Source organism: Sphaeramia orbicularis, chromosome 4, assembly GCF_902148855.1.
Source record: "Sphaeramia orbicularis chromosome 4, fSphaOr1.1, whole genome shotgun sequence".
In the NCBI taxonomy this organism is placed as follows: domain Eukaryota; kingdom Metazoa; phylum Chordata; class Actinopteri; order Kurtiformes; family Apogonidae; genus Sphaeramia; species Sphaeramia orbicularis.
The window spans coordinates 2,362,681-2,376,205 of record NC_043960.1 but is presented as its reverse complement, the minus strand read 5'-3'; the positions used below and the strand labels follow the sequence as shown (position 1 = coordinate 2,376,205).

General features: G+C 38.3%; 1 protein-coding gene across 1 annotated transcript in view; it reads left to right on the top strand.

Moving 5' to 3' along the window:
• adamts10 (ADAM metallopeptidase with thrombospondin type 1 motif, 10) overlaps positions 1-13,525 on the top strand; it is a 137,168-nt gene that overhangs the window by 106,185 nt on the left and 17,458 nt on the right. Inside the window, exons 18-19 of the mRNA XM_030133252.1 lie at positions 2,544-2,667; positions 11,387-11,467. Of these exons, the coding sequence (XP_029989112.1) occupies positions 2,544-2,667; positions 11,387-11,467 (205 nt within the window). The remainder of the gene's footprint in view (positions 1-2,543; positions 2,668-11,386; positions 11,468-13,525) is intronic.

Below are 13,525 nucleotides of genomic sequence, written 5' to 3'. Positions count from 1 at the left end.
TGTTTTCATCTGGGTTTGTTTGTTTGGTTGTTGTTTGGTTGTTCATTTGTCTGTTAGCAAGATAACTGAAAAAGTTATGGAAGGATTTTTATGAAACTTTCATACTGGCACAAGGAACAAATGATTACATTTTGGTGGTGATCGGGGGGGGGCTGATCTGCCTTGGCCGAGGTCTGCGCTCTCCGAGTGCTTTTCTAGTTTTATGACCAAGGATTGCCTTATAACACCCCCTTCTTTTATTATCTGCCTTGATGTGCTTGATGTGCCATCTGTTCCATTTCTTCACAACAAATAGCATAAAAGTTCTGTGTTCTTCTGTGATAGTGAAAGAGCAGGTTTACATCATTAACTCATAAAGACCCAGTACTACTTTTCAGGTACTTTCAAAATGATTTTTTCCTCTCTATTTAACCATTCTAAAGTAATTCATCACCAAGTATTATAATATTATCCTCTATATTTTGCGTTTTGTTTTTTCTTTGTGTGTGTGTGTGTTTTGTAAATCATGGGTTTTACTGGTGAATCACCGTTGTAGAAGATGACAGTGTTTCCATGGTAACTACGGAGCCTCTGAACATCCAAGTGGGTCATATCTGATGACCATGAAAAGAATAATAACTGTATTTGACACCAGTTATTTCCATGTTTTAATAGGAGTAGTGGATCAACAGGTATTCAACATTACAGATGAGCAGATTTGGAAAAGACTTGAAACGTTACCTTTAAAACATCCAAGATTACAACATATTGTACCATTAAGGTAAGATAAGACAAGATAAGATAAGATAAGCAATTTGTACACATCCAGCTACATAGGAATTATTATGCAGAGGTCTGTCAGAGTACAAGTATAAAAGATTAAAAGATACAATCAGAATAAAAGTTACAAGATATAGAGAGTATAAAAGCTTTATGAAAACAATTAAAAGACAATAACATTAGAATGTTATACTGTAATGGCAGATCTGTGGCTTTTTTTTTTTTTGGTAGCTCCCTTTTAATTATTTTTTTTCTTTTCACCCATTAAAGGTTTTCCAGTGATACAACAGGATAGAATTATAAGAAAATATATCAATCAAAATATGAAAATCAAATGGTAAAAAAGAAGAAAAAACAGCAACTTAAAAAAAACACACACACACAAAACAAACAAATAAAAATACAAAAATGCAGTTAAAATACATTTGCAATGGATCACAATTTCACAAATATATTTTTTTTCTATTTATGAGATTAAACAGTCAATTTAAAGTTTAATACTGTAAAGAAAAAATAAATAAAACGAGATAAAATTACTGACAATTAACCGCAAAAGAATATTTGTTCTGTCAGTTGAACCAGACTTGTTTGTTAATTGACAAATATCTTGTGTAATTACAGGAGGTTTCACAACAAAAATGTTGAATAAATGTACTTTTGTGAATGTATAACATGTATAAGCACTGATAAACTGTCCAAATACAGTTTTTATCAGTGGATTGGACAACTGAGTCTCATTGAAAATTATTTATATATATATTTATAGGGAATTGGATTGTTTTAATACATGTAAATATTTGTTATTAAACAGTAAAAAATAAAAAAAATAAAAAATAAAAAAAAGCAGAATCTCATGTAAAGTTGGGGCAAAAAACTGTATTTTAATTATGGAAAATTACTGTATTTTTATGAGATGGTTATTCTCCGTTCTTTAACAGTATTGTTTCGGCACCCCTGCTGCTGGAATAATACCATTTTTATCGTGTTTTTTTTTTTTTTTTTTTACAGTGCAATCTGTATGTGTAATTAATTCCCTGTCCTCCAGTGTTTGCAGAATCTCCCCCTGCCTCTTCTGTTGGTCATTTCGTCCTCTGTTTAGGGAACTCCTCTTCCCCTTAAAGTCCTCTTCCTGCTCTGAACAGATCTGACCTTAGGAGCTCTCTTCAGGGCTAGGATTCTATAGGAATAACTTTCATCTTTACTAGGATCTACTGTGCATTTTTAGGGGAAATTCTAAGAAAACATCATGATTCTAAGAATTTTCTTACAGTTTGGCCACTAGGAGCAACTCTGCACTAAGAACCTTTAGGAATACGGGCCCAGATCCACATGGTGGGAATCACGGCTTCAACCCTGGATTAAGTTTTAAACTTGGATCTAATCAAAGTCAAAGTAATAATAAACTTAAGCCTCATTATCCCTCTCTACACTAAGCAGCTGCCACATGAATATATGAGGGTGAGAGCGTTTACCATTCATTTTCTACACTTTTGTTTAGGTCTGGGTCGCTGTTAAAGACTCTGAGTAAAACCACCTGTTTCACTCATCATTAAACTTATTTGTGTCGACAGCTATGAGTTTAGCAACGGACGAGCATTATGTCTGCACAGGATCAGAACACACATCTGGACTTGCCATCTGATATTTCTATGTTTTTGAGAAAGTGGTCTGGAAGACATTAGAGGGAATCCCCGAGGACGGCCTCCGACACCTCTGGACTTACTGACTCTGACCCCTGACCCCCAGCGAGACCCTGACGCCCGATTTTCTGTCCCCTCTCACAGCACGTGGGCTGCGATCGTATCCTGGGCTCCGACGTGAGGGAGGACCGCTGCCGGATCTGCGGGGGCGACGGCAGCAGCTGCGTGTCCGTGGAGGGACTCTTCAACGACTCATTACCTGAAGGAGGTACTGTATTCAAACACTGACGGGGGGGCGGCAGAAGGGCTTCGTTTTTTGACTGGAGCACTGGAAAAGCTTTGCTCCACTGATAATCAGATTACATTAACACAAGGTATTTACCCAGAGAAGTTATGCAACGTAATTGTTCTGCAGTTCCCCACAGAGCGCACATGCAGCTTGTGCCTGTGGATTGGGATGTCTTGGATTGTGAATGCACCCTGGAAAGCTGCCGTGCAATGCGAGTTAGGGCACCCCAGACATCCAGTGTGTATCATATAATTATCCTTTCACATGCAAACCCTTTTTCTGAGGAGCACACTGTTTTATAAAGCCAAAACAAAAGTCCACGTAGCTGCAGAGCAGTGATTTTTATTTTCAGCACCTGTCACGCTTTGGAATTCCTGATGAATGCTGAGATCAATGATGTGTATATATGGTGCAGTTGAGAGCTGATGCAGCCCAGATTTATGGCTGGCCCTGAAAACTGTAACAGACATTAGACGTATCCATCATTGTGTCTGTGTTGAGCAGTTTCTTGTAGTGGATGAATCTGCAGTCGTGTAAGTGTATTCTGTTTTTAAGGGTCAGATTGGCTTTCAAAGTTCAGTCTGTCATGGAAAACATACATACACAGGGTTCCCACGGGTCCTGGAATACCTGGAAAACCTGGAAAGCATATGGAAAAGGAGAAAAAAAAAAGGTCAAATGTCCTGGAAGCGGTTACGTTATCCTGGAAAATTATTTATCCTCCCCCTGCTTTGTGACCTTCTGTGGCTAAACTGAGATAAAACAAAAGAAATGCTTTTTCAGTTTATTGAAAATACACAAATATTTTTAGAGGAAGTGCAGGAGAGAAAGTAAAAGAGAAGAGGAAGTTTGAAGGTTTAAGTTAGGGCTGCTCGCTTATAGAAAAAAACAATAATCACAATTATATTTTAGCAATAATTGAAATCACGATTATTAAAAACGATTATTTGTTAACCTTAAAGTTTTTTTGTCTTGCAAAACCATGTAAAATATACTCTTTAAACCTAAATAAAGCTTTTAAACACTAAAACAAAGAATGTTCACTTTTGTACGAAACAAAAAAACCTTTGAATGCAAATAAGTGTACTGTAAATTCAAGTCTGTTTCCTTTTGTAAACAAACAGTGCACTGGAATTCAACTGCTATAGACTTATCATAGAACTGGAGCAATAAAAAAAAAGACTCACATAAAGTGCAAATTATAAATTCAAGTATGTTCAGTGTAGTAGCAGCTGCTGTAAAATGATGTGTTGAAGGTCAGACCTAGTGTTTGTCCAGTGGATTCAGCATTTGTCTGCAGCTCCAGCTGTCAGTGGTGTTCATGGAGCACACACCTTTAACCAGGTCATGGACAGTGGAGGCTGTTTTCTTTTCTCTCCAATGGTGATGAGTAGGGAGATGCAGCGTAAAGAGATTCAGAGATTGAAGATTGCATTGCAGATGAAGTTGTAGACGGAGTTGTTGTTTTTTTTTGTGTTTTGATTTTTCATCAGATTATCATAAAGGTGGCGGTGGTTCAGCTTTAGATGGTTCAAAATAGGGATGCACCCATACTACTTTTTTCCAGACCGAGTACGAGTACTTATATTTGAGTACTTGCCGATACAGAGTACTGATCCTAGTCCTTAATAATCCCATTCCAGTTGTTAGTTCCTTTTGTAAATGTGCTTTATTGTCGTTGTCATTAGTCTGACTGGAACAAAGTGCTGCTACTGACATTTAATGTGTTGGAATGAGCGTTTGTCAGTTAATCCACCAGGGGGCGCCGCTCTGAATTAACCATACTGGACAAATACCACGAAGAAGAGGAAAGTTTAATGAGAAGAAGAAGAAGAAGAAAGTCCGTAATAACAAACCTGTAGACGACAGAGGGAACACTACTGTGATACTAATGCTGCAGCGTTTTCTGTGGTAAGGTTTAAAAGTTTAGCTTCAGCAGGAAGAGAAAAGACAAATGTGTGAGAGGTTTGGTTTGCACTTCTGTTGGTGGCGGTCCGCACCGCTCCGTACTCCCACTGGTATTCTCTGTCTGGGTACTCATCCTCCATCAGCTGGAAAACAGATGAATGTACACAGAGGACGGACAGAAGGCTGCGTCTGTATCTGTGTCTGAACGGTACTGTCAGTCAGCCTTACTCTGATCAGCCTCATTTCTTTGGTTCAGTCTCCACACTCTTCACACTCACACACATTATTCCTCCTCCTCGTACCTGCTGCACTGAACTGGGAATGTCACACGGACAGAAGTGGTATCGGTGCATTTGTATCGGATGTCTTTTACGAGTATGAGTACGAGTACACACACTGAGTATCGGAGCATCCCCAGTTCCAAAGGTTTGTTGTGTTAGCGGTCGGTGTGGACACAACTACCAAACCCTTTTTGTATGTGATGTGTTTTTGCTCTTCGTCTTCTTCATCAAACCCAAAGTGATTCCATACATCTGAATTTAACTTGTCTTTTTTGTTTACCAAGTGCTTCTGCTGGGATTCTCCTGCCATTTTTCCAGACCGCTCGGTACATCTGTCCTGGTGGGCTGGACCTGCCGGCTAACTGGCAGCTGGAGCTTAGAGGGGGGCGGGGCCCAGCAGCTCATGGTAGCTTGCGTGCGCGTGAATTAAAACAACTCAAAGTTAATAATCGTTTTTTCTCGATTACATAATTTTTGTAATCATTGAGTGTAATAATCAAAATTTTAATTGAATTTCCATTAATTGCACAGCCCTAGTTTAAGGTTTAACCCTATAACACCCTATGATAATTACACCAAAAAAACCCCCAAAAAAACGCTCTACAGTAGTCCAGTAAATATGACCAAAGAACATGGACAGACTGAGCTGTAGTCGGTTACACAGATTCATTTTAAACATACTAGTGTGAATGTAAACCTAAGACTTATCAGTAATTAACTGTGATCGCTTTTCACATGATAAACGTTTTAAGTAACAATGATTTATGCTTAAATTTCCCCCCGAGTTGAGTTTGTGTGTGTGGTCTCATATCTCATAAAGATGGACAACATCAACAGATCCAAGAAAACAAGGAGCTACTCCCTAAACACGTACAGCAGCGCCCATAAATATACACATATACATCCTGGACAGCGGACGTACATCCATATATTTATCTGCCTTCCGCTTCAGGACACGTGGCGGACACATTTAGGTGAGGTCCGACCAGTGTGGCTTGAGGTCCAGCTGCTGTCGTGTCTATTCTGGGCTTCATTCTCCCCACAACACCAGCTCCAGAGTCTCTCACCCAACTGTCAACACCGCTCACCCCCTTCAGGATTCCTGGGAGGGGCCACACCCTGAGCAGGCGGCCCCGCCGTGGACCGCAGTCACCAGGCCGCTTTGTCAGCCCCAGCTAAGGTCTCAACTACCCTCAAAATATCTGACATTATTGTCAGCCTAAAAAATACTTATTACAGCTGAAGTGGAGCTGCAGGTTGATTACACTGGTCAACAACAAATTTATTGTTTCAGTTTTTTGAGCTGATTTAGGATCATTTTGGTGCTGAATCCAAAAATCACATTCATTTTGCTCAATCAGGTCAACTTTCTGAACTCTGCTACATATTGGCTTTTGAACATTTGTGCTTACATTTATGGGCATTTTCACATCATATGATACAACATTCTTTCATATTTCTTGCAATAAACGAGTTCTGAAGATTTTACTTTTGCCAATTTATGATTAATATTTTTTTTTAATATTACAGGTGAATGAAATGGCTTCGAGTAGAAGATCTTGCAAAAATAAGCCTGACGTGTTCTGCTCCATCTGCGGTGAATACACCATTGTACCTAACAGGAATCAAGTCACAAGTTTCATAAGTGTGCTTACCAATCTGATTTTGGTATTAATTATTATATTTTGTGAGAAGATCAAATTTTTCAAAATCAAATTAGCAAAAAAACCTGACCTGACTGAGAAAAACAGATGTCATTTTTGGATTTAGCGGTGCAAAATGGTCCTAATTCAGGTGAAAAAACCGAGACAACTTGCAAAAAACATCTTTTTTTGTAACCCAGTGTTATTCATGTGTAGCTGAGTTTAAGTCCATGACATTCACTGGTTCATTTCAATAAACCAATCCCATCAGATAAAATGAAACAACACAAACAGGATTAGTGGTTGACCAGTGTGGGTTTGAACACAGACCAGTGTTGTTTGTTGTTTATTGTTTATTGGGGATCCCCATTAGCTTCCACCGCAGTGGTTGCTAGTCTTCCTGGGGTACCAGTTAAAAAGACATTAAAAATTGATACATTGTTTGCAATAAATACAGTGACAATGCAGTAGCAATAAATAACAGTGAACACATCCAATAAGTACAACTTTCACATATGGTACACTCTAGATTTGAGTGTTCTTTTAAATATGTCAGATTAAAAAAACTTTATTGATCCCATACAGGAAATTCATTTGCAGCTTACCACAGACATCTGTCAACATTCAAAGTACAATGTGACAAACATAAGTCGGTATATAAATACAAGATCATAGGAAGGCAACTACATTAAATACTTTAAATAATCAACAAAAAATAATCAATAAATACCAATGCAGCCTGTAGGTTCTGCTAACATTAAAAAATCTCATATAAAATGACTAAAATGACTGCTGAATATGTGTGATTTAGGTGAGTCCCTCAGCCTTTTTATTCCAGAGTTGCACTGACCTGAATAAAACAGACTTCTGCACTGAACTGGTTGTAGGCCGATTAATGACAATTGAAATTGTTGGTTATTTACAGAGCAGGGTGCCCAATGGCTGAAATATAGAACTGAGATAAGATAAGATAAGATAAGATACAACAAAAAACTTCCTTAACTCAAGATTTTTTTTTTTTTTTCTTAATTCAAGCAAAAACAATCTGCCAATGGAACAAGTGTAAATAATCTTGGTAAGATTTCTTGAAATAAGATTTTCAAGATCTATTGTCTAAAAATAGATTCTTATTTCTCACTGAAAAGTTACTCTTTTGGTGATCATGTCTTATTTTAAGTGTGATGAGACATTTTGACTAGAAATGAGAAACATACACTTGGTCAGATTTAGATTTTTGCAGAGCATATTTTGAATTGTCCATAGGGATCTATAAATGTGTTTTAACCAGTTGAGGTGAGTCAGTCAGTACTAACACACACACCATGAAGAGAACAAATAAGTGTAAATGGACACATCCACCGCATCCATTTAACCATATGGTTAAATTTGTCATATTGATGTTTAATCCTCAAAGACGTAAGTAATCAATAAGGACTTATAGGAAAATACTTGCTTTTCATAGAAATATTGCACATTGCATTGTGACATGGTGAGAGAAAAATTTATTTGAAAGTGTCCACAAACTAGTTTTAGGTCTTTAAAGGTTAATGCGGTTTGATTCAGGCGTCACCTCATGCAGCTTGTCCACATCTTGCAGACAGAACAGTGACTGATATTAGCAAAGACATAAATGTAATCTGCACATACAAATTCAGCCAGTTAAACCTCAGATGAAAGCTTGTACCATGTAGGCCATAGATGGGCCTGTTTATTTACATATTGATCAGGAAAGTAAGATCTAATCAGAAACAGAATAATTCCAGACACATTAGGAGACGCAGTGTGATGTCAGGTATGAACGGACACATTAAAGCTGCACATTTAGGACTGAATCATGAAAAACACAATGAATACCAGGTCTGGACAGAGGCTTAAGCCAGGTTTAGACCATGTGATTGTGGCCTGCCCCATGTGAAAGATGAGAAAACACAGTGATATCTTTGTTTGTGGATAAAAAAAACAGTGTCATTAAGTTAGTTTGACCATCACAAATCAAGAATCAACCAATGTGAATGTTTATGTTTGCAAGAACTACTAACCTCAAGCTTTTGTTACAAGTTTGGCTCTCAGAGTTGGCCTGTTTTCCTGAGTCACGACCTAGTTCTTATTCTCCTTTTCCCACCCCCGACTCTGGATTATTTCCATTCACACAAATACCACTTCTGTAACAGTGCGATCAGTAGATTTTCTTCATTGTTTACAGCTATAGCAGCGCTGGTGCGTGACGTGGTCATGATGCGAGTTCACTTGTCATATCAAAGTCTAAAACGTCTGTGTCAGCAGCAGCAAAAAAATGATAGTTTTGTGGTGGCTCAGCCCAGCAGTTATCAGGTAAACACTGGCTACAAGCCCTTCTCCAGGTGATCTATCTGGAGCGGTCATCAGCCTGTATTAATAATGCTAAGCTTACAACACTGGAGATGTGGGAAAGAGGTGCAGAAGATGTTAAGAAGTTGTTGTCATGACTTTGGAGATTCTCATCTATGGTAAGTTTATATGTTAAGTTTGTAATCCTGATTAATATTCTGTGTATTCAGTTGTTTTGATTTTTACTTTATTTGTCAGACTCTCAATAGTAGATGGCGTGTTCTACAAGGAGGGGAATAAAGGTGGTGGTGGGGGGTTCTGTGTGTAATGTAGGTGTAGTGTACATGTTTTGTTTTGTAATGTTCAATTTGTTTGTTTACGCTTTCAAACTGAAAATTAAAATCAATAAAAAGAGTTGATTACATAAAACATCTATGTCAGACATGATAATCAGAATACTTTATTAGTCCCAGGGGAAATTATTGTGTGTTACAGTTAGGGATGCACCGATTCTGATACCAGTATCAGCATCGGCTCCGATACTCAGTGTGTGTACTCGTATTCATACTCGTAAAAGTAATCAGATACACTGCACTGATACCACTTCTGTCCGTGTGCCATTCCCAGTTCAGTGCAGCAGGTACGAGGAGGAGGAAGAATGTGTGTGAGTGTGAAGAGTGTGGAGACTGAACCAAAGAAATGAGGCTGATCCCAGTAAGGCTGACTGACAGTAGCGTTCAGACACAGACAGATACAGACGCAGCCTTCTGTCTGTAATCTGACTACATTCCATCTGTTTTCCAGCTGATGGAGGATGAGTACCCAGACACAGAATACCAGCAGGAACCACCGTGGGTACGGAGCGGTGCGGACCGCCGCCAGTGGAAGTGAAAACCAAACTTCTCACTCATTTGTCTTTTCTCTTCCTGCTGAAGCTAAACTGTTAAACCTTACAGAGAAAACACTAACATTAGTATCACAGTAGTGTTCCCTCTGTCGTCTACAGGTTTGTTATTACTGACTTTCTTCTTCTTCTTCTTCATTAAACTTTCCTCTTCTTCGTGGTATTTGTCCAGTATGGTTAATTCAGAGTGGCGCCCCCTGGTGGATTAACTGACAAATGCTCATTCCAACACATTAAATGTCAGTAGCAGCACTTTGTTCCAGTCAGACTAATGACAACGACAATAAAGCACATTTACAAAAGGAACCAACAACTGGAATGGGATTATTAAGGACTAGGATCAGTACTCAGTATCAGCAAGTACTCAAATGGAAGTACTCATACTCGGCCTGGAAAAAAGTGGTATCCCTAGTTACAGTTGCTCTGTGCAAGTATATTTAAAATAGCAGAGAATATGCAAACTCACTTAGTTATATACATATCAACACTGTCAAGTGGAAACCTAGTAAGTCTATTTTTGGGTTTTTTTTTTGTTTGTTTGTTTTTTGTTTTTTGTCACGTTGGCCTGAAGGTCATAGACAGACATAATCAATGAAAAGTGCTGAAAATGGCAACTTATTTATTTAGAATATGCATCATTTTTCCACTTTCCTGAAAAAAAAATATTTTGGACATACGAGGTTTCCACCTGTCAGCAATGAGATAGATAGATAGATAGATAGATAGATAGATAGATAGATAGATAGATAGATAGATAGATAGATAGATAGATAGATAGATAGATAGATAGATAGATAGATAGATAGATAGACAATGTACTTTATTGATCCTGAAGGAAATTCTGTGAACTCCTTGCTCGTATACATACATACACACACGAGTTAAATATAGAAAATAAGAATAATAAGTCAATAGTGAAAAAGTGAAGTAAACAGTTTGTGCTCGTAGCCCTCGGTGTCTTTCAGGCTCTTTCCATCTGTCCTGGCTGTGGCTGTCGGAGGCTGTGCGGGGTTTACAGCTCCTCGGCTCTTTTAGCGCACAGGTCTGTGATCGTTAACAGAAGAGCCTCCATCTTTCCTTTTTTTAATTCTGTCTCTGAGGCTGAACCCGAGCTGCCAGAAAACCCTCCGACTGTCCCTATAATCCACGCCTCCATCCGTAAACCCAGCGCCGGGTCAGTCCCACCTCTCCCAGCTCCACAGAGAGGTCACGGGCCAAGCCTCTCCTTTTCCTCTTGTGGTCAAAGCACTGGAAGGAATTATTTTATCCCTCCGTTTTTATTCCTTCATCCTCCAGTGAGGTTGGAGATATTTGCAGGGCTGGCTGGACGGACGACAGAGCAGAGCAGAGGGAAGCGGAGCGAGGCGGAGGTGCGACCGGCATAAAAAGAAAAAAGGGCCAAGGACCAAAACAGATGGAGGGAATGAAGGGAAGAAGCCGGCTCTTGGCATCGTTCTCGCTCTCTAGCAAAGAGCCGAGCAGAGCAGCTGAGGCCGGCTGCCCAGGAATGCAGCTGGAATCTGAAGCCTCTGCTCAGTCCATGGCCGTCCCACAGAGCTAAACACCACTTCTGCATCACTCCCCTCGTCTCCAGTGAACAGACCTCCTTCACCTGACTCTCCTTTTTGTTGACTGAGTCTCTGTGTGTGTCTCAGGTTATGAAGAGGTGGTCCGAATCCCCAAAGGATCAGTGTTCATCCACATACAAGAGCTCAACATCTCCCTCAACTACCTTGGTAAGATGTCAAGAAAGGTCCGTTGTGGAAGGTTGTCTTTCTGTTTTAACCCATAAAGACCCAAACATTTACCATCTACCAAAACCATCTACTGACATAAACTGTTTCATCCCTGTTGATCCACTAAACCAGGGCTGTCAAACTCATTTTGCTTCAGTTCCATATTCAGCCCAATTTGATCTGCAGCGGGCCAGACCAGTAAAATAATGACTTAATAACCTATAAATAATGACAAACCCAAGTTTTTCATTTTGTTTTAGTACAAAAACCCCCCGATTAAATTATGAAAATATTTAGATTTTACAAAAAATATGTGAATAACCTGAAAAAACAGAAATTTCATTTGAAAAATTAGGGCAATTTTAACAATATTCTGCCTGGACTTCTTATTTCTACATGTACATTTACACACAGTGTTCCATAAACATTTGGGAACAGGCAGAATATTGTTAAAATTTTGGAGTTTGGAACGAAAATTTGAAGAATTTCTCCAATATTCCATCTGTTATTATGAACACAACTCCAGATCCCAGTGGATCCATAAATGCACCAAACATTTAATAACAGGCAGAATATTGTTACAATTGCACATTTCAGGTTGTTCATCTTTGTTTTTATTTATATATTTATTTGCATTTTATTGTGAAAAAATAGTTTTGTAAATGTAAATATTTTCACAGTGTAATGTTATTTTTTTCACTTAAATTTTTCACAAAGAAACTTTGTGGTTGTCATTATTTATGGTTTATTGTGTTGTTCTTTTGACTGTAGATCACATTGGTCTGTATGTGGAACCTGAACCAAAAGGATTTGTTCAACCTGGACTGTTCAGGTTCAGTTTTGCACTTTCATCCTGCAGGGCCGGAATGGACCCTTTAGTGGGCCAGATTTGGCCCCCGGGACGCATGTTTGACACCTGTGCACTAATCCATGTAAATAAGTGGTATAAAATACAGTTTGTCGTCTTTTCATGGTCATCGCATATGACCCATTTGGACGTTCAGAGGCTCCGTAGTTACCATGGAAACACCGTCATCTTCTACAACATTGATTCACCAGTAAAACCCATGGAGTTGGATCAATGGCAGTGGATGGACACACTGGGTTTATGTTCAGTTAATGATATATTTTACTAAAAAAGGTTATGTTTTCTTCAGTTTTCTCTGTTTTTGATACAATAACCCTCAACTTTAATCTGAGCTTTTATGAACAGGTGCATGATCAGTGAATTAAATATAGGACAATACCTGATTCATACTTCTAAATGCCAAATACAGAGCATAATATAAGGATAGATAGATAGATAGATAGATAGATAGATAGATAGATAGATAGATAGATAGATAGATAGATAGATAGATAGATAGATAGATAGATAGATAGATAGATAGATAGATAGATACTTTATTAATCCCAAAGGAAATTCAAGTGGTGATAAATCAGTTAAAAGTAGAGACAAATTCATTTCAGTTTTCTGTATTTTTCAATATAATAGTCCTCAACTTCACTTTTAGCTTTTATGAACATCTACATGATTAGTAAATTAAATGTTGGAAAATAGCTGATTCCCAGTTAAAAAAAAAACAAAATACAGAGGATAATATTACAATAAATGGTGATAAACTACTTAAGGACGGTAAAATATTGGGAAAAATTCATTTGGGACCGGACACAAATGTCACACTGGGTCTTTATGCGTTAATGTTTAACCTGTGCTTTGTGTTAGAAAACAGCACATGCAAACAATCACATTATAAGAAGAAATCGGAATAAATAAATCCATTTGAGCATTGTTTTTGATTCACTAACACTAAAAATAGGACCAATGGCCCTACAGCTCAACGGCATGTTCAGTGAGGAATCAGAATTAACTTGAATTTACGAGGCTGTCAGGTTCTGCTGCTATGTTGGATTCCTGTGGTCACTCAAGGTCAAAGGTCATGGACCCGAATAAAAGTCCATATGTGACATCCTATCAGTGCTCAGTCTTAACTATACACTGCAAAAATCTAAATCTTACCAAGTGTATTTTTCTCATTTCTATATATCTCATCACAC